The sequence below is a fragment of the Dipodomys ordii genome, unplaced genomic scaffold, assembly GCF_000151885.1.
Source record: "Dipodomys ordii isolate 6190 unplaced genomic scaffold, Dord_2.0 Scaffold127, whole genome shotgun sequence".
NCBI lineage: Eukaryota > Metazoa > Chordata > Mammalia > Rodentia > Heteromyidae > Dipodomys > Dipodomys ordii.
Genome location: NW_012267343.1, coordinates 719,598 through 744,289, shown reverse-complemented (window position 1 = coordinate 744,289; position 24,692 = coordinate 719,598). Strand labels below are relative to the sequence as shown.

The 24,692-nt window shown below is 47.6% G+C and overlaps 1 protein-coding gene across 1 annotated transcript in view; it reads right to left on the bottom strand.

Moving 5' to 3' along the window:
- Positions 1-1,746: 1,746 nt before the first annotated feature.
- Positions 1,747-24,692, bottom strand: part of Ttll11 (tubulin tyrosine ligase-like family member 11) — a 224,790-nt gene continuing 201,844 nt past the window's right edge. The window contains exon 10 of the mRNA XM_013030101.1: positions 1,747-2,021. Within this exon, the coding sequence (XP_012885555.1) occupies positions 1,747-2,021 (275 nt within the window). The remainder of the gene's footprint in view (positions 2,022-24,692) is intronic.

Genomic DNA, 24,692 nt, shown 5'->3' with positions numbered 1-24,692 from the left:
GAGGAACATGAGGCGGCTTGTCTTGGGGATGGAGGTTCTGGACTCCAGGAGGCCCCGATCGGCTCCCAAGGAACGGCACCTGCTGGCTGGAGCATCTTGGCAGACACCATGGCAGGCTCTCTTGTGGCTAGGTGGTGGCTCAGAGCTCTTCCGGCCTCTAATAGCAGAAAAGCTGAGCTGTCCCCCAGCCCCCAGGCTAGGCCTAAGGAACGGGATGATGCCACAGCAAGCACAGGCATGTGGAGGGGTCCCTAGCTATTGTCTTCCTGCTAGGAAAAAGAAACCATCTGCTTTTGCTTTTATGTGAACCATAGCCTGAAAAAGGAGGGGTGAGTGAGTCACCCAAGGCGGGAAACACAGTGGGACTTCCCAAAGGCTCCTAGCGCTCCCTCTTACAATGGAGCACCTCTGCATGCTTTCTGCCCAATAGTATTAGGGGGAAAGAGCCCTGTCAGTCACCTAGGGGCCTCTGGTGAGCTGGCCGCCTCCTTTCCCAGTCACGTCAGGGCAGAGGCTGCTTCTGGACGTTGGGCTCCATCAGGACAGGGCCTGGTCTCAGACCTGCCTCTAGCTGACATTAATCACCATGAATTCCAACTTCCTCCACCACCCCGGACACGGCTAGAGCGCAACTTCTTGGCTCTTCACCTGCCCATGTCCAGCGGGCTTGGTGAAATGCCCGGCATGGGAGAACTAGCTGCAGATCCACTTTGGGAAATGGTGTCAGGTTAGAACTTCTATTACCAGACTCTTGGCAGCTCCTGGATGAAAACAAGTGTGTCCAGATGCAACTGCCTGTCCTGGGACATCCGTTTGTGCGGCCTGCGGGGGGTTCAGAAGAGCAGCCCTGCGGGTTTCAACCTCTGTGTCACACGGTGGATCCCTGCTCACACTGCTCAAGTGCATGCTCCTGTGGCCTGGCTCTTATCGGAGTCTTGTGTCTTCCTCCCAGAACCCTCTCCCCTCCCCTTTCTTCTCCCAGGACTCCCAGCATGGGGCCTTGGCCATTCCGTCAGCACCCAGCCCTTCAAGGGTCCATTCTGAGGCCACAAGGCCACCTGGATAGGGAGACTGTTTTGACATCAAGGCCAAACTAAACCAACCCGAACCAACTCGGAGGCTCTGGTTACCGCTGAGGCTGTAGGAACCCAACGTACGTCTTAATTACGTCTTAATTAGTGACAAAGCAAACATTGTGGCAACAGGCAAATTAACGAAATAAATGAGGCTAATTTGTTAACTACATCCACATAGCACATGATTGAGGTGGGAGGGTCAAGACTGCCTTCTTGATTTGCAGAGAGGATGGGTGGAAGGAAGGAAGCATGGAGTCCTTGGGCGTGGAGCAGCAGGCTCGCAGAGGCCCAAGTCCCAGCTTTGGCTTGGGGATGGCTGCTGTCCCTCCTGCTCCCACCCTGTTTGAGCACAGCAGATTTCTCCCAGTGGGTGCTTCCTGTGAGCCCAGAATAGCAGGTGCCATCTGTCCTGTTTTAGATGTCATATGTCCACTGATGACTGGCAAACAGGGCGGGTCAGCAAGAGGAACTGAGAGGAGGTGGGGGGATGGTGAGAATCGGCATTAGAAATCGGGGTGCTGCAGAATACGAAAATAATTTACAGGGCTCTCAGCCAGGTGGGGGTCCTGGGCAGAGAATCCTTGGCATCTGTGGCTAAGGATTCTCCAAGGCAGGGGCCCTGGACTGTCTTTGGCCCCGAAGGGCTCACACTTCTGGGACAGAGTGGCCTTCAGGACAGAGCAGGCTTGGAGTAGGAGAGCTTACTGGCCCCCACGATGGTGCCCGTGGACTGGGCAGTGGGGACTGTCTCCTGCGGAAGGCTGTGGTCAGGCGCTGTCCCCCGCCGTCCCACCCCGCTGCACAGCAGGCGCTTCTCGTCCAGCAGGGACAGGTGGTACTCGCACAGGTCGATCAGCGAGGCCACTTGCTCGTGGAGCGGCATCATCTTGAACTTCCTCTGGGCCAGGAAGAAGAAAGCTTCTACAAATGCCTGCAGACACATCCCTGTGGACAGAGAGATGGCATCAGGGCGCTGCCATGCACGAGAAAGGCTGACTGGCAAGACCCAGCCTCTCTCCCTACCATGCTTCATTCTGAAGGCTGGGCCTAGGCCGAGTCACAGAGGCTCACCAGGCCTGGGCACCAGGAACTTAAATAGCATGTGCAGTACTTTTCACAGCTATCGAAGCTGAGTCTCAGAGAAGCGGGGGAGATCTGGGTAGAAAGTGATGGGGCTCGGATTTTAACTGCACACAAAGCCTTGCTCTTGGACACCACACGGAAATGTCTTCCTGAAAACCTAGCTCCCAGCTGGGCGTTGGTGGCTCACGCCTGGAATGCTAACACTTAGGAGGCTGAGATCTGAGGATCGAGGTTTGAAGCCAGCCCAGGCAGAAAAGTCTGTGAGACTCTTATCTCTAATAAACTACTCAGAAAAAGCGGGAGGTGGTGCTGTAGCTCAAGTGGTAGAGTGCTAGCCTTGAGCAAAAGAAGCTCAGGGACAGCGCCAGGGCTGAGTTCAACCCCAGGACCAGCAACAAACAAAAAACAAACACCACCACCAAAACCCAGTTCCCTACTTCCTAAAGAATGCTACTCTGACTGAGGCTCCGACAGTAGCAACTCCATGAACAGTGTGCATCCCTGCTCCAGACCAGATGAGGAGCTTGCGCCAGAACACAAATCACCCGCCTCATCCCTCGCACTGACTGTGGCACGGCTCTAACGGAAGCGGGTGCTGCTTATGCTTCGGCTCAGGCCTCGTGTCCTGGACTGGAACCAACCATTCGTGGGTTGGAACTTGGAGTAGCTCTCATCTACACGACTCAGCAACCTTTTGGAAATGAGAATGTGGCTTGATTGGCAGAGCACCAGCCTTGAGTGAAAGAGCCGAGTGACAGAACTTGATCGTGAGTTCAAGCCCCACTACTGGCATCCAAAAAGAAAAAATAAACAAAAGAAAAAACCCCAGTCCTGCCTTATATTCTAGGGATGTATTTTAAGACCTCCCCAACCAACAACCGTCTGAAAGTGCAGGTAGTATTGAATTCTGTTATCTAGTTACCTATAATAGTATACGTTATCTATAGGTATATATGCCATGTGTTTTCTTATCTGTCTCTCAGTGTTCGCACATAGCACAGAATTAATTTCTCTCTCCATGTTTTAAGCCTTGGCACCTAATTTAAATCACTGCTCATGCACATTGGGGCTGTTATTAAGTAAACCAGAGTTACTTAAACATCAGCACTGAGATACTATTACAGTCAATCTGGTAAGTGGACAGTTGCTAAGTGAAGAATGGTTGGTAGCCTATACAGAGTAGATATGCTGGACAGAGAGATGATTCATGGTCCAAGTGGGAAGAGGCAGGGCAGTCTGAGATTCTGTGATGATATTCAGATTAGATATTTCTGGAATTTTCCATAGAATATATTCAGACTGATATTGGGCTATGAAACTAAAGAAAGCAAGATTTCAGATTCAGTGAAGAGGGGAAGAGAATCAGTTTTCACATGTGCCAGACATACTAGAACTCCTATTGTGCAGATGAGAAAACTGAGGCCCAGGGGCTGGGCCCACATTTGTAGGAAGCAGTGATGGGATTTGCCCATGGCCTCCTGCACTGATGATTCTGCACCCTTTCCCTTGTGTCTGGGGGTAAGAACACAGTTGTAGAGGGCACAAGGGCTGAGATGGAAATGTATGGAACTTGCAGGGCACCTCCTAGTCCAGACTTGGAGGGTCTGGGGTAGGGGTCAAAGGAGGCTTGTGGGGAAGGGGAGGGACACTTAGAGTTGGGCCCTAGAGAAGGAGAAGGCCTTGATTGACAGGCCAGGGGTGGTGGGTGAGGCTGGGAGCAGGGAGGAGCAAGGCAAGCAAAAGGGGCCCAGGCAGCTGGTGGATTACCCAGGGCTGAGGGAGGGGCCAGCTGGCCAGAGGCTGGGGGCGGGGCACAAGAGCCTCTGCTGTCAACCCCACTCCACTCTGGGGCTGTGGATTCCCACATCTGAAACAGCCTCACCACGTTTTCTAGTCCAGTGATTCCCAAACTTTTGTTCCTCCTGCCCTTGGTTTGTTTGATTTCTTAGATACAAGTCTTATGAATAAGCCACCCCAATGTACCAGGCTAAGTCATGTGGGACTCAGAGTCCTATAGCTTAGGACCCTCAGATCTTTACAACCAGGGAGACCACAATCATTTTTTGAGAAAATTTGCTTAGCATCTTCATGTTACCAAGGGACTGGGTGGCACATGAGATCCTGTCACAGGAAGCCATGAAAACTGGACCAGATTCCGGGGCTCTTGATGAGCTCACAACACCTTCTAACTGCATGACACCCTCCCCACAGACAAACTCTGAAAGAAAAGGACAATCAAGGCCAAACACATGTCAAGATTAAGGTCTGGGAAAGAGGGCCACCTCTTCTAACCACAGCCTGGTAAGTGGACTTTGCTCAGCCAGCCAACACAGAGGCAATGGGTTGGAGAAGGCACAGCCTAAACTACACCCTGAACATAGGGGTCTCTGGCCCCAAACAGCCCATTCTAAGGCTCTGAGCATCTGAATTTAACAAGGGATTACTTTTTATCTTCTTTTTTTCTTATCAAAGGGGCCTGACCTACACCACTATTTGGTGAGAACTAAACCATTTTAAGAATTCAAAAGGGCAGGAGGAGAAGGAAAAGAAGAGGAGAGAGTCAGCCTGCTAAAATCGGTTTAGATTCAGGATCAGGGTGCTGGGATTTCCAGTGGAAAGGTGAGACTGAAAGACAGGAAAGGGGCAGCTCTTACCAGAGTGGAAGTTGAAGCCTTTTCCAGACACTTCCTGAATAGTCTATGTGTATGATCGGGGGACCTGGCTCTTTCTCCTTCCTTATTACTATTTACTATAAAATGCAATGAGAATATTGACAGAGGGTGTTGGCCAGGCTCAGGCCTTATCCTCTCTGAGAACTGTGTGCCGACTGATCTTCCCCCATCCTGTCTGCAGAAAGGCATTTTTCCACTCAGTTGTACCAACAACTCCTGCAGATCCTTAACAGCTAAGTAGTCCTTATAACCATTATTTTAAAGGCTGCACAATATTCCGTCAACTGGGTTGCCTGGTAGATACCTATAGTCTCAGCACTTGGAGGATGAGGTTTTAGGGTCTGTTGAGCATAGAAGTTTGAGATCAACCTTTGCAACATAGCCACACTCTCCTCCACCTTAAACAAACAAAATTAGTCTATCAAACTTTTGCCTTGGATACCATTTTACTACCTCTGCCCTGTCTGAACACCAAATATTAAGATTTGCTCGCTTTTTTTGAGAATAGTATAATCAATAGTGAATGTCACTGTTTTTATTTTTGATTCATTTATTTTCTAACAATGAAACCCTATGATTCTGGGTTGTTTTCTTTTGTTTTTAAAGCATTATATTGGTTTGGAAATTAATTCCATGTTAAAAAATCCTTCAATAGCCAGGCACCTATGGAGCACACCTGTAATCCTAGCTACTCAGGAGGCTGAGAGCTGAGAATTACAGTTTGAAGCCAGCCCAGGTAAACAAAACTGAAAGACTCTTTTTTCCAATTAACCAGCAAAAACTCAAAGTGAAGATGTGGCTCAAGTGGTAAGAGTACTAACTGTGAGAGAAAAATCAAAGGGCAAACCCCCAAGTTTATCCCCAAAATATTTCAATCTTTAGAGTTCCCCCATGGGCAAAGCACAGGAACAAGGGAATGAGAGATAAAACCACTGCACCCTCCAAGTTACAGGGGTGACTGCTTGCTCACCAAGCCAACCCAAGTACAGAATAAAGGCAGTGGTCAGGTGAGCACATAATTGCTGTAAACTTTGGAAAAAACAATTCTGCAAAAGTCTGAGAGTCTTTCAAGTATTCATATTATTGAACACATGGTCATAGTCCTCAAATGTTCCCTAACAGAATATGCAATTGAAAAATAAACAACGTAAATGTCATGTTCACTGTTGACTTATCTGTAGTACAAGTGGGTAGACAGCAGAGCTAAGATTTCAAAGGCACTGAAACAAATCCTTCTATCTTTAATGTATTTTCCAAACTAGATAATGCACACTGGTTGACAAAGATTAAAGGGGGGAAAAAAGCAACCATATTATTTAAAAAATACCTCCAACCCTGCCTTTGGCCATCCCATATAGAGTTAATTGTCTGAGTGCTTCCTTGTTTCTGGCCATCTGCTGGGATAAATCTAGGGGTCCATGGCTGTGTTCCCAGGAAAACCTTGGGCACCTGGGGACATCTGGGCACCTGTGCACCCAGTGAAGACTTGAGCTGACACGAACCTTTAACACACGTGTGTCTCAGTTGTTATTTCTACTTTACAGCTGACCTAAGCTGAGAGGCAACTCTGAAAACTCTTCTCCAGGAAGATTTGCAGACTAATAAAAGCAGGATGCTCCAGACCATATGCTCAGATGTTGAAATGATGATTCAGCCCCTCCCCAGAGCTGAGGTGGTTCCCAGGTGATGTGAGGTCCCAGGCCAGGGTCCCCACTTTGAGACCACTGCCCAGCCCACATGGTCCAGTCTGCCTGTCCTTCACTCTCAAAACCCCAGCTGCAACCAAGATTCTTGTTTACAAAAAGACCTGCCCTAAATGGAGAGAGTCTTGACTTTTGTCTAAAAACATCTACATTTATTTTAAGACATTGATTGAGAGAAAACCCAGATGGTTATTTTTAAAAGACTAATGATGGAGAAACCACGAAGTTTCTCTCACTGTGCATTAAGCTCCCTCTTCATTTCTGAGAAACCACACATTGTAGACCAGGGGCTTCTTGCAGCAGCATTGCTAGACCACGAAGCACAAGGGAGGTCTGGGCCCTGTCCTCTTAAAAACTCAAGATGGAGACGGTGAGAGAGAGCTGGTTAGATTCTGAATGTGGTGTTAGTCTACAGGTCTGAGATCTGCCCATGGTAGGGACAAGTCAGAGTCCAGTGAGATGGACTTGTTTCCCCTAGCACTGGGATTTGAACTCAGAACCTCATGTTCTCACTGGGCTTGCTTTCTTGGCTGTCACTCTACCACTTGAGGCTCCAGCTTGGCTTTTTTTGACTGGCTATTTGGAGATGGATTCTCATGGAATTTTCTTCTCCAGCTGGCCCTGAACCACAGTCCTCCTGGTCTCGGCCTCCTTAGTAGGTAAAATGTTAGGTACTAAGTTACCGGTGCCCTGCTAATCTCTTAACTTCTTTACTGTGGGCTTTAAGTCTTCAAAGAGCTGACCATGTCAGAGTTTTCCCCACACTGCCAAAAGAAAAGAAAATTCTAGGAATAATGGCTGCCTTGCAGTGTTAAAGGGGATGGGCCGCATCCCTGTCTGCTGGATGCTCCTACGAAGAAGAAGGCAGTCAGATCTACAGGTTTGCAAGTGGGCTCTCCCCACCTGGCTCCCACATGTGAAGATAAGATGTTGAGTCTGCCTGCCTTCCTGCCTTCCTTCCTTCCTTCCTTCCTTCCTTCCTTCCTTCCTTCCTTCCTTCCTTCCTCTTTCTTTCTTTCAGCTTCATTTGGGTTGACAGATATCGCTGGAGAAAGCAGCCTTAGAATTGTTCCAGTTGCAGCCAGACACATGCCTCTCACTGGAGATCGTGAGATGAGGCCCCTGACAGCCCCAGCCTTATTCTGTCAATCAACAGGATGAGGGCGGGCCCACTGGTTCCTCCTGGTGCACAGCTACCTCAGCTCACTCCCAGGGAGGCATCCTGGTTCACACACACACACACACACACACACACACACACACACACACACACCCCACAAATGCGAGCACGGTAGCTGTTCTCACTAATCCCATCATCTATTCTGGAGCTTAAGGATGGAGACAAGATTAATAACTTACGTGTGCCTAGTGCTTTCCAATTTACAAGGAATATCTGTCCTCTCGGCTAGTTTGCAGACATTATTACAAATATTCCTCATTTACAGTCAGGGGACACAGGTCGCTTGTTGAGGTCGCTCCCTAAGTGGAAGGCGTAGCGTTTCAACCCGTGCTAATCTTGCATCCCAACCCAATGCTCTTTTTCCAACATTATTAGGCTTTCTTAACATCTGACAGTTATATATGATTTTACAGTTTACAGAGCACATTTGCATATATGATATAATTAAATCCAAATCATTGTTGACAGCCAGGGATATTATCCAGGACTGAATATAAGATTCCCCCACCCTCCCTTTCAAAAGTGTCTCAGCATCCCTGCTAGTCGTTCTAACCCAAGGCATCAGTGAGTGAGGACAGTCCGGGTGAATTCCTTTCCTCTCCTCAACCTTCAAATCTCTTTCTTATTACTCACCTAGAATAAATGCTTCTGCCTCACCATGAAATCCCAAATGTTTATATATATTCACGTTTTCTGTTTGGAATCATTGCTGGGGGTGGGGGTGGGGAGGCAGATTGATCTGCACTGGAATTAGCTTTGTGATTCCTCTCAGTGCAGCAAACAACACCCTGAAGAGCGATCGTTGAGGGCCGCACAGGCGCACAGGTGGCTCATCACCACCTCTGACTTCTCCCCATTCCTAGCTTCCGGTCTGCTGCTGCATGAGCCCCACCCCTGCCATGACCACTGGCTCTCCAGGCCTGGGCCACATATGGTCAGTAGATCAGACCAGAGTAGTTGCCATGCGGTGGCATTGGACCCCATGAATGGGGATCCAGAACTCAGCTCTTCCACCTACTAGCTAGTAAGGGATTTCATGGCTCTGGCTCTTAAGTGTTTTTGTTTTGTTTTGTTTTTAATCTATAGAGACAGTAATGTTGGCCCTGAGTGGCTTTTACAAGGTACCATCCACAAAAAAGCCCAATACAGTGCTTAAAAACTAGCACCTGACAGCTCTCCATTTCTGCACTCACTTCTCTTGCCTGGAGTGCTACCAAAGTACTGGTTCTAGTTTCTTCGTTTATGGCTGTTAATCATTCTCTGGTCTTCCCTATGCAGTCTGTGCCTTGGAGCTGGTCACGTCTTCTCCATGGGCTTCAGTTTCCCCTCCTCTCCCCCCCTTTTGGAAAATGAAGGGCTAACAGGGTCATCTCAGAATCCTGGCAGTATTGGGAGTGACTATTACTTCTGAATTTTTAAGGTAACAACTACAATCATGAGCGGCATGTGATAAGCTCACTAGGACTTTCCCCGGGTGCTCTTCAAGTCTTGGGGCGGCCCGAGAGACTGGTACTGATCGTCTTTGCATTGTGCAGGTGACAAGTGCTGAATGGCAAGAGGCCAAAGCAGTTGTTCAAGGTCACATTCCTTTTGCCCAAGGTCACACTTTAGAGAGTGTCGATGCAGAGATTCCCAACCTGTGACTGGTATCTGTTCTCTACTAAACCAGAGGCAGTCCTTCAAGGCCTAGTTATATTCCTGCTACGCCCGTGTAGCGCACACCGGTACTGTATATCAGCACCACACCAGCAGCAAGCCACCATCACCCTTGTCCTTGTCTGGATGGAGAAATGAATAAGTGTCAGGATGGAATCATAAATAGATCCTGCAGAAAAATCATTACCCTAGAAGCCCGAAGCATCCAGAAAATAAACACACTCAAAGGCAAAAGCAACGGTCTCATCTTTCCTTAATCACAAGTTGCCGACTGGCCAGTGGAGAGGGGTGCGAGGTCTCAGGCCAGTCCCACCAATGTCACCCCGGTTATCCCCCACATAGACACGAGGGCCTGAGTCACTGTTCCTAAAGATAGGGCCACAGTACTGATCATGTCTTCCTGAGACCGCAGCCTGTCATGGTTCTTGAGATTTATGGCTTCCGTGGAACCTTCTGAGAACCAATGCTCATTCCTCAGCAAGTGATCAAAACAAATCTCCAGCCTTACACAGTAAAACCACCTTCAAAGTCAAACTAAGAAGGATCACTAAGGATATGTGAGGACACAACAAAGTGTTCGGTGTATGCTGGGTACTGTGGCTGAGTACTTGATGGACACAGGACAGAATCGGAGTGGGAGGTGTGTTTGGTCACTTTCCCTTTGGTCTCTCACTTATGTTTCATGACATGGCAATGTTTTGGTGTTGTCTGGGGTTTTTCACTATTGGGCTCAGAAGCAAAGCCATTTGCCAGAGTTCAGCAGAGTGGGCTTGGTGGTGGAGATTCCTGGCCTGGGTCGCACTCCCTGACCTTGCTCCCAGCATTCATCTAGTCCCTTGGTTTTCTCCAATGATGGTTCTGGCACAGCATCAGTCCTCCCTGGGTACTGCCCCTCTCTCTGGGCTCAGCTCGTGACTGAAACTCGGGAAGCTGTGCTGCAATGATCCCACTCTAATGGCAAAGCCCACTCCTCTACAGCAGCCTTGCTCTGCAGCGCATTTACAGGGCAGCCACCAAGTGGAAGCAGAGATGCCAGCCTTCTGGGCCTAGTGCAGGGGATGGATGGATGGAAGACAGTGGAGGGAGGAGGGAGGGGTGTTGTGGACAGGGGTCAACACCAAGGGTGAAGCCAAGCCTTGCCTGGGAGAGGCATGAAAGGTGAAAATCTACAACAAGGTGTGTGCACAGTACAGTACGACATCTCCAATTCTCTCTCACACACATCTCAGTGTGTCAATATCTGTACACATATATCTCTGGGCCCATATCATATATATTGTACCATGCTTTTAAGTCATATGTCTTGACACCTCTCTCAATCAGCATGTAAAACCACTCCAGTTTGTATAGATTGTACAGAATTCCATAGCGTGAATGGACCATGATTTTTGTATCAGTACTGGAGCTTGAACTCAGGGCCTTGTGCTCTCAAGCTTTTTACTCAAAGCTGGTGCTCCACCATTTGAGCCACACCTCCACTTCCTATTTTTTGCTGCTTAATTGGAGATAAGAGTCTCTCCCACTTGTCTGCCTGGCCTGGCTTTGAATCTCGATCCTCAGATCCCAGATTCTGTCAGCTAGACTAGCAGACTTGAGCCACCAATACCCAGCTATTTGTTTTTCCAGTCAGGGTCTCAGTATGTAGCTCAGGCTTTTTTTTTTTTTTACTCAGAGAGTCTCCTACTTCAGGGCTGAGATTACAGGTGTATATTAACACACTGGTCATTGTGTGTGTTTTGATCATTCCTGTCAAACTGTCTAGGGGCTGGTATCTTAAAGATTAGCAGGAGTTTTCTGATCAGAGGTGGAAGGAAAATCTCTCTGAGCAAAATCTTGGTACTATGGAAGGATGAGAGCTGGCCTAGCACGGGGGTTGGAAAGAAAGACGAATGGTTTGAAGCCCTGTCTCTTGAGTGTTCTCACTGGATGGTTTCTCTGCTGCTCCGGAAGGTAAGCTTGCTGGCTACTGCCCAGTCTGGGCCCTTGTATTAGGGAAGAGGTTGCATGATGTTGTATTTCTGCCATCCTCTTCCTCTCTGCTCAGCCAAACTCCCCCTGGGAGATGCTCGGCCACACCGCTGCCTTCACGGGAGCCCCTCCAGTTCAGAGGACTTCCCTTCTTGTCTCCACCCAAGCCTGTCTCACCAAATGACTGAGCACCCCCTCTGTCTTCTCACCGCTCAGCATTTCCCTCCAAGACATGCTCCCCTCTTCCCCTCTGTCCTCCCAGCCCCCCCTCTCCTCCTTCCCTTCCCTCTGCCTGCCTCCTGCCTCCAGCTCTGGTCTCTTCTGCTGTCTCTGATGTGCTTTACCTTGAGTTGAGTCCTGCAGGGCCCCCGCCTGGCTTCTCTGCCCTCTTCTAGTCTCTCATTGCCTGGGCTTTAAATATCTACAATGAATCAATGCCAGGGAGAATCATCTGAAGTCTTATCTCCAGGCCAGACGGCTTGTGGCCACTGGGACACCTCATTAGCATCTCAAAGAGTCTGTTAAAAAATGAGTGTCTTGGTCTTGGCTTCCCAATCCTGCCTTTCCTGGAGTCCTACCCATTCCCAGAAATGGCATCGCCACCCTTCTACATGCTGGAGCCAGAAGCCTGGCCATTTTCTGAAGCTTCTCTCACAGGCCTCCTCAGGGCCTCTGCACACCCCACACTGCAACCCAAGCTCTCCGCTGCCAGCCCTGCCCCAGCAGCCCTCACTCAGCCTCCTTCCTCCAGCAGACCTGGGTCAGCCAGGGTGCCCATGCTTGAAACTCAGAAAAGAACCCGCACTCTTTATTCTGCAAGCACCAGCCCCCTCCGGCTTCTTCTCCTGTAAGGCACGCTAGAGTCCCTCTGTGATGCTCCCTCCCTCCCCTTTGTGATGCTCCCCCCATTGTCTTCCAGAACCCTTTGTGCATCTTCCCAGCTTCTGGTCTTGGCTACTGGGGATCCTTCCCTAGGTCCTACCTTGGGTGACCCCGGCATCTCAGCTCAAATGCTACTTTTTCTGGCACATCTCTATATCTACCTCCCAAGATAAAGGCGTCTTTCTGTGGTTTGCATTGAAGCTCATTTTACCAGGAGCCAGGGGCTCAGGCCTAGCTACGTAGGAAGCTGAGCTTTGTAGATGGAGGCTTAAAGCCAGCCCAGGCAGGACAGTCTGTGAGACTCTTATCTCTTACTAACCACCAAAAAGCCAGAAGAGCTGTGGCTCAAGTGGTGGAGCGTCAGCCTTGAGTGTAAAAGCTAAGGGACAGCACTCTAGGCCCTGAGTTCAAATCCTAGTACTGGCAAAACCCAAACAACAATAATAACAACAAAACCACTGTATTTTAGTTCACAGAACTCATAACCCCCAATGACAAGGTGTGTCACACGCTCGCTCACGCTCTGCCTCTGCTCCAGACACTAGGGACAGCAGGGCCCGACTGTGTGCATCCTGCGCCTGCTCCTTGCTGCCAGGGCCTGGTGTGTGGCAGAACCAAGGAACATTAGTGGGTTCGCTTGGGGTTGGGAGAATCAGGGTGCATAGCAGACATGCCTAAGTTCAAATGCAATCTGCCTCTTCTGAGCTGCAGCTCTAGCTTCATCCCCGCCTCCCCCACGCCCTTGGGGAGCGTGTGTGGGCGCTGTGAGATCTTTCCTGTCTTCAAGTCACTGGTGGGGCCACGCCTGGTGGGATAGACGCCCTTCATCCTGCAGACCAGCAATTCTGCATCCTTTCCAGTAAACTGGCCGTCTAGGGGAAGTTGAAGTCGCCCTCAAAGGCCACTCTGCTCCCCTTGACATATCCTCTGTCATCTGGCTGGGCCTTCTGGAATTTTCAGAAGACTGTGGCCTCAGCCTTACAGGGGGTCAGGAGGTGGTTCGCGGTGGCCACTGACCAAGGGCCCCAGCCCTGGCCTCAAGGAGACACCACCTCAGGTGCTAATCAGAGCCAGCCTGCCTGTCACTTAGAGAGGTGACAGGAGGCAGATCAGTGTCAAAAAGAAGAGCAGTGGGTTTCAATTTGATTCACATTAAGAATGTCATGTTCAAGCTCAAATGAGAAAGAAGAGTAATGCTCTTTAGGCGGGGAGTTTATTTTCGTCACTTTGTCAGAGAGAAATTGCAGCCCTGAGGGCATTGGAGCTGCACAGAATTACCTAAAACATTAACATGCAAATTGCCTTCTTTAGAGAAGGTAATTTTATTAGTGTGCGAAAGTGTTTCTTTTACTGTACTCCTGCTTGGAAGCTGGGCTGAGTTTGGGCTCTGCGAGGGGAGAATTAGGGGAACTTAACTTGGTTAGGATTCTGTCACCTCGGCTAGTGGAACCCATGTCGCCTTGGGCTCGTGGTATTCACCCTGGCACTGTTCTAGTTGGCTGCTGAAGGGGGCACTGTGGGGAGTGGGCACGTGACTTGCTCAAGATCAGTTCTCTTCAGCCTGGTAGAGCTGAGGTGCCCTGCCTGTGCCTCCTTGCAGGAGTTTCTCTAAGAATCAGGAGCCCAGGAGCCATGTACTTGTTCATTCACTAATGACAAGTTTCTACTGTTCTAGGCCTGGGGTGCCAAATTGGAACCAGGCACCAGCAAAAAGGTGCTCTGTACCCACTGAGGTAGGTAGAGCCGGGAAACAGATAACAGAGTAAGGTCTGATGGAGAGTATGCCAAGAAGCAACAGAGCACTGCAGAATGCAGGACTGTTTTGCAGGAGGGACAGGGCAAGGATCTGGGAGGCCTTTCAAAGGAGGGGCCCAGGGTGGGCTTGCTCCAGGCATCCAGGTGGGCAAGGGCATTCTAGGAAGGAGGAACACCCCAGCAGAGGCCCAGAGGGAGGCATAAAGCCCAGGGGTCTGGCCCAGAGATTCCCTTTGGAGACTGAACTAGAACAGGTGCTGGGCAGGGCCCATGGCTGCAGCGAGTGTCGATGAGGCCCACAAGGCTGATCTCAAAAGCCGTGGAGCTCGGAGGGAGCCTGCTCAGCACAGAATCATGGTCCCCATGGGGATTCTGGAGGGAGGGGGTCCCCCAGCCCCGAGTGCCAACACGACAGGTTGTATGAGGATGCGCTTACATAAGGCCTCCGCCTCCCCTCACAGACACGATGGGACGCGTGGGCAGAGACACCCACCACTAGCGAGAAGACAGCGCCTCAGCGGTAATCAGGCCTCTCCCAAGGAGATGCGTGCACCTCCCCCAGGATGCCACCCGGGCGCCCCAGGCCCAGGCCACTGCTACTGGCCCTCAGTTGGCTGGCAGCTTTCTTGAGGGAAACACAAAAGAAAACATGCTTATAATCACGCTTGAGGCCAGATAACTATGCAGCGACCACCATTCCGGACTGCAGACATGGCCAAATGTCCACGCAGGGATCTGGGCACTGGTATTGACTGCTGGGGTTTTGTAGTAAAGGACAGGCGCCTTGTAGAATGTGCCTGGTAGGATCTGAAGATGCCCCCATTGGTGTCTGCCCCTGAGGTCAACTGTTACAGAGTAAAGACCTTGCCCCTGAAGATGGTGAGCTCTAGGCTGGACAAGCTCTGTCTTGGCTAGCTCAGGCCATTTCCTAAATATAGAGAACTGAATATGGAGATTCTTCTCACTGCATTCTTGGATATGGGACAAAGTCTAGGCTTTATCCAGGATTCCATGGAAGGCTCTGGAAGGGCTTCTGGCAGGGGTGATGGTTGGTAAAGGGAAGAGGGTAGGGACTGACCATTTAGGAATATTCTAGAACCTAAAAATTCCTAGAATTTTACTCCACAACAAAGGCTTGTCTTCAAAGGAGGCTAATTGGCCAGAGGCTCAACTGGCCTGGGGGAAGGACAATTAGACAAGTCCAGAATCTCCACTTAGGCTTCCTGTCCCTCCTGGAGGAAAGTCAGGTGAGATTCGGAAAGTCTAGGGCCACCGGTGCAAACCCACTGAGGAGCTGAGATTTCATTTTAAGGTTATAGAATGCTTTCTGTCCTCAGCATCTGAACGCCACATCCCCAGGCTCCACCTGAGTCACTGAGGACTAGAACTGAGATTCAAGATAGAGACTCCCTCTAAGAAGGAGTTTTTATGGAAACCTGAAGGCAAGAAGAGGAATGAAGAAAACAGAAAATTAGAGACCACCCAAGCCTCTGGCACCTACAGCTTCAGCAATTGTCCAGTGCACTCCCGCTCATAGTGAGACAGACACAATGTTCTCAAAAAAGGAGTCTCAAGAGAAAGTGAAACATGCTTTAAACTAAGTGAAAATAAAAATATAATTTTACAGAAATGGGTGGAACATAGGGCTGGGAAGGTGGCTCAGTGGTAGAGTGCTTGCCTTGCATGCATGAGGCCCTGGGTTCAATTCCTCAGCACCACATAAGAAAAAAGAAAAAAGCCAGAAGTGGCACTGTGGCTCAAGTGGTAGAGTGCTAGCCTTGAGCTGAAGAGCTGAGGGACAGAGTTCAGGCCCCACAACTGGACCCCCCCTAAAAAAAGAAAGAAATGGGTGGGACATAAAAAAGCCATGCTTAGAGGGAAGTGTACATAATTGGGTGCATATAGTAGACAAGAAGCAAGATTGACAGCAATCTAAGCCTCATTTTAGGAAAACTAGGGAAAAAAGAGAAAATTAAATCCAAAATAAGTAAAAGAAGTAATGAAAATTAGAAAACAAGGAAATGAAATTAAAAACAGGAAATCAATAGAGCAAAATCAATGAAACCAAATGCTGATGCTTTGTAAAAATCAATAATATTGAGACACCTCTACCAGGCTAATCAAGGAAAAAAAAGAGAGAAGATTATTGTAATACTAGTTAGTAATAACAAATCCCTAATATCAGAAATGAAAGAGGAATCAACCCTCTTCTTCTCAGGGACATTAAAAGGATAATAGAGAAAAATTCTGAACAAGCTATGTCCATGAATTTGGTAACTTAGATGTAATAGACCAAATTTTTGAAAGACACAATTTACCAAAACAGGAAAAACAGATAACCTGAATAAGTTCATTATTTATTAGAGAAATCGAATGAAGAGTTACTATCCCCCCACAAAGAAAACGGAAAGCCCAGATAGTTTCACTAGTGAATTCCACCAAACATTTCAAGAAAGAAAGAATACTGATTCTCTTTAATCACTTCCAGAAGATAGCAGCAGAGGGAATACAGATTGTTTAGAAATGGGCTACTTAATCTCCAAATACTTTGGGATTTCCCAAATATCTTTCTTTCTGTAATTTATTTTTTAGCTTAAGTCTATTGTGGTCTGAGAGCATGCTCTGTATCATTTCTACTCTTGTAAAACTGTCAAAATATATTTTATACCCTAGAACAAACTCCATCTTGGTGAACATTCCATATGAACAGAGAAGAATGGATATTCTTTTCTTGTTGCATAATATATTTTAAACATGTCAATTAGATCCAGTTGATTGATGGTACCATTCAGTATCCTTACTATTTTTTTTTTTTTTGCTTGAAGGATCTGTCAATTACTGATGGGGGTGTTGAAGTCTTTAACCACAGTGATAGCTGTATCTACTTCTCTTTGTGGTTCTACTGTTTTGCTACATGTATTTTGACACTCTGTACTTAGGTGCATGTATGTTAAGGATTGTTATGTCTTCTTGAAGAACTGACCTCATTATCATTGCTACCCACCTCTATCTCCAGTAATTTTCCTTATTCTGTTTTTCCTTATTCTGCTTTGTCTGAAATACATCCAGCTACTTCTATTTGTTTTGGTTAGTGTGGAAATGGTCTCTGTCTTCATTCCTTTATCTATGCTTATATCTATTGATGTTTACATTTTATCTATGTTTTTATGTTTAAAATGGCTTTTGTGCAAACAACATACAGTTGGGCTTTGTTTTTCATTCTCTCCACAGGCTCTGTATTTCAACTGATTTATGTAAACCATTAACATTTAAAGTAATTGCTTATGTAATTGGATTAATATCTACCATGATTACAACTTGTTTCTATTCATTACATGTGTTCTTTTTTTTCTCTTTTTAAAAATGTTCTCTTGTTCTGCCTTCTCTGGTTTTAATAGAACACTTTTTTGTTTTGTTTTGTTTTTGCCAGTGCCAGAGTTTGAACTCAGGGCCTTACACTTGCTCTGCTGGTGCTCTTCCATTTGAGCCACACTGCCAGGAAGCTTTTGGGTGGTTATGTTGGAGATGGAATCCCAAAGATTTTTCTGCCCAGCTTGGACTTGAAATCCTCTGGATTTCAGCTCCCTGAGCAGCTAATATTACAGCCATGAGCCACCAGCATCCAATTCAATAGACATTTCATACAATTATATTTTTCTCTCCTTTTTCAGTGCACCAATTATACTTTTCCTCCTCCTCCATTCCTCCTCCTCCGACCTTCACCTCACTTTTTAAGGGATGGGGCCTCACAACTGTTGCCCGGGCTGGCATTAAACTCCTGAGCTTTCAAGAATGCCTCCTACCTTGTCCTCCTGAGGTCCTGGGACTACAAGTGTATGCAGCATGCCCAGCCCCCCATACTTCTTTTTCCTCTTTTTAAAATTAGTTAGTATTCTAGTTTGGAACATACATATCTAGCTAATAAGTCCACTGTCAAATAACATTGCACCAGAGAAATAAAGAAAATCTAATCTAGGTGACCTTGGGTTTGAGTATTAAATTTTAGATATATCACCAAAAGCAAGGTATGTGAAGAAAAAAACTGGTAAGTTGTACTTTATTAAAATTTAAAGCTTCTGCTTTGAGAAAGATATGACTAAGAAAGTGGGGTTGAAGTATAGTTCAATGCAGAGTACTTGGATAGCATGCACAGGCCCTGGGTTCGAACCCCAGTACCATGGGGTTGGGGAATGAAAAATGAAGAGACGAGCCATAGATGAGAAAAGTATTTGAAAAAATAATCTTGATGGAGAACTTATGTCTAAAATATACACCAAAACTCTTAAAACTGAACAATAAGAAAACAGTCCAATTAAGAAATGGATCAAAGAGCTAAACAGATTTCTCACCAGAGAATATATTGAAGTACTAAAGGAGCTATGGAAAGATGCTCAACGTCGGATGGCTTTAGGGAATTCAAATTAAAATGAAAAGCACCACTATGTTCCTATTAGAATGGTTACATAAAAAATAACTGCCTAGACCAAGTGACAACAAGGATGTGGCGCATCAGAGACTCATTCATTCCTTGTGGGAATGCAAGTGACACCGACAGCTTGGACAGTTTGGCAGTTTGACATTTTCTTATAAAGTGAACCATAACATTACCATATGCATTAGTCAGGATTCTTCAGAGAGACAGAATTACTAGGAGATAGATAGATAGATAGATACATACATACATACATAGATACATAGATAGATACATAGACAGACAAATAGATAGATAGATGATTTATTAGGGCTATGGGTTGTGCAATTATAGAGAATGGGAAGTCCCACATCAGGACAAGTCTATATCTCAAAGCCTCAGAACCAAGGCAATGGTGATGTAGCTCTCAGTTCAAGGCCAAAGGGCAGGAGGTGAGAGAGAGAGAGAGAGAGAGAGAGAGAGAGAGAGAGAGAGAGAGAGAGAGAAAATATCACCTTTATTCCCACTCAGTCTACTGACTACATGCCAGCCCCAGAGACAATGCATCGTCAGTTCTAAAGACTAAGTATTCCTTTGTCCAGTCAGATGACATCTGAAATTAACCATCTTCCTGGGGCAGGATAGATCTGGGAAAATGCCGCATGGGAAACAGGAGCTAGGAATTCCGAGACAAATACTATAGTAATGAATAGCTTGATTAAAAGCTCGTAGGTATTATTTCATTGCTTTCACAGCCAGACCCCCTGAACCCCAGCACCGTAACTTGCTAACATTTATTCTTAAAAAGACTAGGGGGAGGGACAAGCTCCCTTTGATCTTGTCTGCTTGCCCAAATGACTAGCATTTTCTAGAACTGAGCAAGAGTATCTAAGAGAATGGCACAGGCTGGAAAAAGAAATAGGAAGGCAATAAAAAAAGCCTTTGGGAAAATGACTCCTATGGGCATAAAAATTGTAAAAAACAAAACAAAAACACCTATTTGTCCTGAAGGGAACATCTGAGCTCCCCATTCAGGAGTGGGGATTTTTTTTCTGCCAACACAAATAACATCATATGAATAACATAATAATAACATCATACACAATGGTGTAGAGGGGCCACGGGCAGCCGAGAAGAAGCACCGAGAAGCATTCGTGTCTGGCCCCTTATGTACCAAGTGATTCGGCCCATGGGATGTAGAGAGATGCTTGGACACCCATGACATGATGTCCCCAAATGTAGTAAGCTGGCCAGCCTTGAAAAGCTCTGGGCCCCATTCATAAGGCGAGAATGACTAAACTGCCCAGGTGCAGAACCGAGGGGAGCCCTCCTCCTCAGTGAACTTGGGGCCCAAACTCAGCCCACTTTTTCACCATAATTTCAGATGTGAAAGCATACATTGTCCCCGCTACCAGATGTGCCCGCATCCATGTCTGGGTTGAGGACTGATTTTCTCTCTTTCTTTTGCTTTCATAATAAACATTTTTGGTGTCTACCTTGGTATATGCTAACATTCATTTTTTTTTGTACCATCATGAACTTGGCGCACCAGGGCCAGGGGAGGCCTCCTTCTTTGTGGAGACATCCTCTGTTGGAGTGTCACTGGTTTTAGTAACAACACCACGCCATCCAATAATCATCTTCCTGGGTGTGTGTCTAACCGTGCTAACAACTTATGCCCACATAAAACCTGCACATGGATAATTATAGCAGTTTTATTCATGATCGTCAAACCTGGAAGCAACCAAGATATCCTTGGATAAATGACTAGACTAACAATTGGGCCCACCCCATTCAACAGACTATCATTCAGAGATTCAAAAACAAATGCGGCCGGAGGTGTGGATCAAGTGGTAGAGCACCTGCCTAGCAAGTACAAGGTCTTGAGTTCAAACGCCAGTACCTCCAAATAAACAAAGCAAACAAAAAGGGTAAGGCTCCAGCTTCAACCCAAGGTACTTTCAAGAAAACAAGCCACTGTAATTTAACTATCAACTCACAAAAAAATATTGAGGAACTTAAATGTATACAGCTAAGTGAAAGAAGTCAGTTTGAAATAACATGACATTTTGGAAAAGACAAATGAGAGAGAATAAAAAGATCACAAGTTGCCCTGGGCTCAAGGAGCTGAATATGTAGAGCAGAGAGATGTGTGTGTGTGTGTGTGTGTGTGTGTGTGTGTGCGTGTGCTGATCCTAGGGCTTGAACTTGAGGCCCGGGTGCTGTCTTTGAGCTTGAGCAGAGTTCTTTTTTTGGGGGGGGGGCAGTGGAACTGTTCTGTCTGATGGGGTCACGGTGGATATAAATATCATTATACATTTGTCAAAACCCATAGAACAACACAACTTGACTTGTACAACACAAGTTGTAATGAAAACCACATTTCAGTCAATAATAACATAGCAATAATTTGTTCGTTAACTGGAACCAATGTACACTGCCAAACACAAGATGGCATTGTAGGGGAACTAGTGTATGGGGGTGGGGGAATATGTGAGAATTCTCTATACTGTCTGCTTTATGTTCTTGAACAAATAAAGCCTATTCATTTCAATAAGTGCGTGTACAGCTCCTGGGTTGTGTTAGATGGTCTGTAAGTGTGGTTTGAGTTTGTGTTGATCACTGGCAGTCATGTTCAAGGGTGTGTTTGAGAAGCTTATTAGGATACTTGGTTCTGATCCAAAACCTGTCATGGGTGGTGCCCCATTCCCCCTCAGCGTTCTCATCCTCCCTTCTTTCTTTTTTGTTTACTGGTGGTACAGGGGATTGCACTCAGGGCCTCAGGCCTGTAGGCAGGCACCCTATCACTTGAGCCATGCCTCTAGTCCTTTTTGAAGGTGATTATTTTTTCACGAGGGTCATGTTTTATGCCTGGGCTGCCTGGACTGGGATCCTCCTATTCATGTTTCCTTGTGTCATGGGGTTGATGGGCACTGGAATGACCTAGCTGTCATGTTTTCCCTGTAGCTGAGGTAACAGGTGCACACCACCACACCCAGCCACTGGTGGGGATGGGGTCTCCTGAACCTCTGGACCTTCATCTCCACCTCCTAAGTAGCTAGGATTACAGCCTGAACCAATGCTGTCTCCTTCCCTTTTCCTTCCTTCTTCCCTTCCTTCTTTCTTTTTCTCCTTCTCTCTTCCTGCCTTCCTTTCCCTTCAAAGCCATTTCAATTAACATCCACAAGTCACACAGGGGGATCTCATTGTGACATTTTTACATATGCATACCAGAAGATACCCGATTGAACCCCAGCTGTCGGGCTCCCTTTTCCCCCCTCCCTCTTCTCAGAACAATTTCATGGGATTTCCTTGTTCTACTTTCATACATACAGATGAACTGCTTCAGCCATATTCACTCTTTCCCCTTCCCTGTGAGCCCTCCCCTCCTGCTGGTGTTCGGCCCTCACAACACAGCCTGTCTTTGTTATTTCTTTTTCACTTTCTTAGTGTGCATTAATTGTACCAGGCTAGTCTCTTTTTACTCAGCTTTACACGGAGGATAAGAGGGATTGCTCCTGCGCACAGCTGGGAGGTCCTGCGAGGCGTTTGTTACAGCCATGCTACGCACACACTCTACAAATTCCACTGCCCCTGGCTAGGACTGGAGGAGGTGGGCTTGGGACTGAGCGCACCTGCCGCGGTGCTTTCTGGACACATCTTTCATCCTCACCCTGTGCTGTGCATGACCGGGAAGTCAACTCTCTCTCCAAGCACAAATTTCCCACTCCTGGACTGGGGACATCTTGGGACAGCACGTGTGCTGGCGTCTTCATGAGCTGTGAGTTGTCACTGCATGAGAAGCGCAGAACGAGATGGGGCCCTGATGGCCTGAGAGGCCCAGAAACCTCCTCCCAGCCTTGACTTCTTCCTCGGAAAATGGCATCACAAACTAGACAGAGCTTCCTGGGAATGAGTGAATTCACTAGACAAGAGGGAATGGGAGCCATTTCATAATTTGTAACACATACTCACACACATAGTCTCTCATATGCACACGCACACGCACACGCACACACACACACACACACACACACACACACACATTGGGATTCATAATGTTGGCAGGAAAAGAAAAAGGAGCCAATGTGGAAGCCAAGCATGTCCTTCCTTATGAAATCCTGCCAATCAGGTGCCTGTCACTAGCCCACTGCAGAGGCCACTTTGGCCTGCAGAGTGAGGCTCTGGAAGGTTCCCAAACGTCAGCACAGGTGTGAAAGTCTGCCAGCTTCTTCTATGAGGCCTGGGGACACGAAGCAGTCAGGGTAAGGCGTGTGTGTGTGTATAAAAAAGAAGGTAGCTTTTCTTTCTCCTCTTCTTCCTCCTCCTCCTCGTCCTTCTTTGTGCTCGTATTGGGACTTGAATTCAGGGCCTGGCAGCTGTCCTTTGGCACTCTTGAGCAAGGCTGTCACTCTACCACTTGAGCCACACTTCTACTTCTGACTTTTTGCTGGCTAAGACAAGAGTCTCAAGACCTTTTTTGTCCAGGGCTGGCTTTGAACTGTGATCCTCAGATCCTCGCCGCCTGTGTAGCTAGGATTACAGGTGTGAGCCACCTGTGCCTGGCAGAAGCCAGCTTTCCTTTTCTATTTTTAGGGAGCAGACTGTGGGCAGAGGTCCTGTCCTCTGTATTCCAGATGGCCGAGGATGAGGAAGGCTGGTACTCAACTGGTTTGGGGTAGTGGGTAGGAGTACAGACGACCTGGGGCAGCCCTGGGGTGAGGACACCTCAAAAGAATACAGTCATCACTTTGCAGGCTCAAAGAAGAGCGTCTGGGATGGGGGAGGGGAGGCTGGCATTTCTGTTGGCTCACTTGCTTTTATTAAAAATACTTCTGATGCCTACTATTTTGTAAGCGTGTAGGGCACACATCCAGAGAAGCCCATCTGACTGCGAGATAATTTCAAGGCTGAAGAATATCGTCGGTGCCAGACACCTCCATGAGGCGCTGCGTGAGCTCAACCCTGCTCTCTGAGGCCCCATCTATCTGGGGCGGGGGGAGTCCATGTATATGTATAAGGGAGGCCTTGCTAAACATTCCAAGTAAAAATACTTTAAAATATTTCAGTACATCTTCAACCAACTACATGTCGGTGGTGGCTTATTCCAGCTGATGAAAACTAGAGGTGTTAGATGATTTGTGTAAGTCGACTGAGGTGATGTGGTTGGGAGATGGTAACTAGACTCAGAGGCTCACAGGATAGCTGGCTGGGATGGCCCAGTGTCTGGTCCATAGGACCCGTGTGTCACAGTGCTAGGATGCAGCAAGATCTCTGGTGGAGTCAGTTCAACTTCAGGCCAGAGCTGCAGGCTTGTTTCCTTGTTTCAGTGCCTAATGGGTGCTGTGACTAAGAGGGAGTCCCGGTGGTCAGAGCAGATGAGAAAGGTTGGGGTCTGGCCTGGGGGAGAATGGCCCATGGAGGCAGAGAAGCTGAGCTGTGGGAAGCAAGGGCCTCAGTGGAGGGCTCCCCAGGTGGCCGGCACCCTGGGGTGACAATGGAGCTGGTAGGGTGATGAATGGCCACAGAGGGACAGGTGTCCAGCCGGAGGGATCCTCATCACTCAGATGTCCTTCCTTGGTCTTGGAACTGTGAGATCAGACACTGCAGGCTGGGTGGCCAGTGGGAGGTTCTTAGTTGAAAGATGATTTCAGAGAGTACCGGAGCCTGCCCTGCTCCAAGGCAGGGAGCATCCTTGGGTTCCCAAATCATCAACCCACCAGTGCTTTGTGGGGCCAACTGGAAAGGGAGTGAGAGGGCTGGGACTCTGTCTGGCATGGAGGGGAAGTCAGTTGCCATCTCGTACCCGGCCCCCTCTGGCTGGGCTATGATACAGCCCCTTCTTCCTGTCTCTGTGTCCAGGACCTGCAAAGACACAGCAGGAGCAGATGCCCAGGAAACAAATCCCGAAGAAGCCATGCATGAGAGTTACGTGACCACAGTCACCACAGCCCAGGCTGTGGGGCACAGGGACAGAAATGGCTCCAAGATCTCCTGGGATTTGTTTCATTTTCTCTATTTTTTGGGGGGAGGAGGGGGCAGGTATCATGATTCACTTGACTTCACAGGTGATGGAAGTCGCACAACTTGCTAGAGGTCATCTAGCTATCAAGTTATTAAACCCAAGTTCAAAGCCAGGTTTGTCTGAATGCAGAGCCCGTAGCTTTGAGTAAATTGCTGTTTGAATCAAGGCAGTTTTAGGAAGTGGGACACGAGGCTCAGGTATTCAGACATTAAACTTGCCTTCTGAGTAAAGTGTGTGTGTGTGTGTGTGTGTGTGTGTGTGTGTGTGTGTGTGTGTGTGTG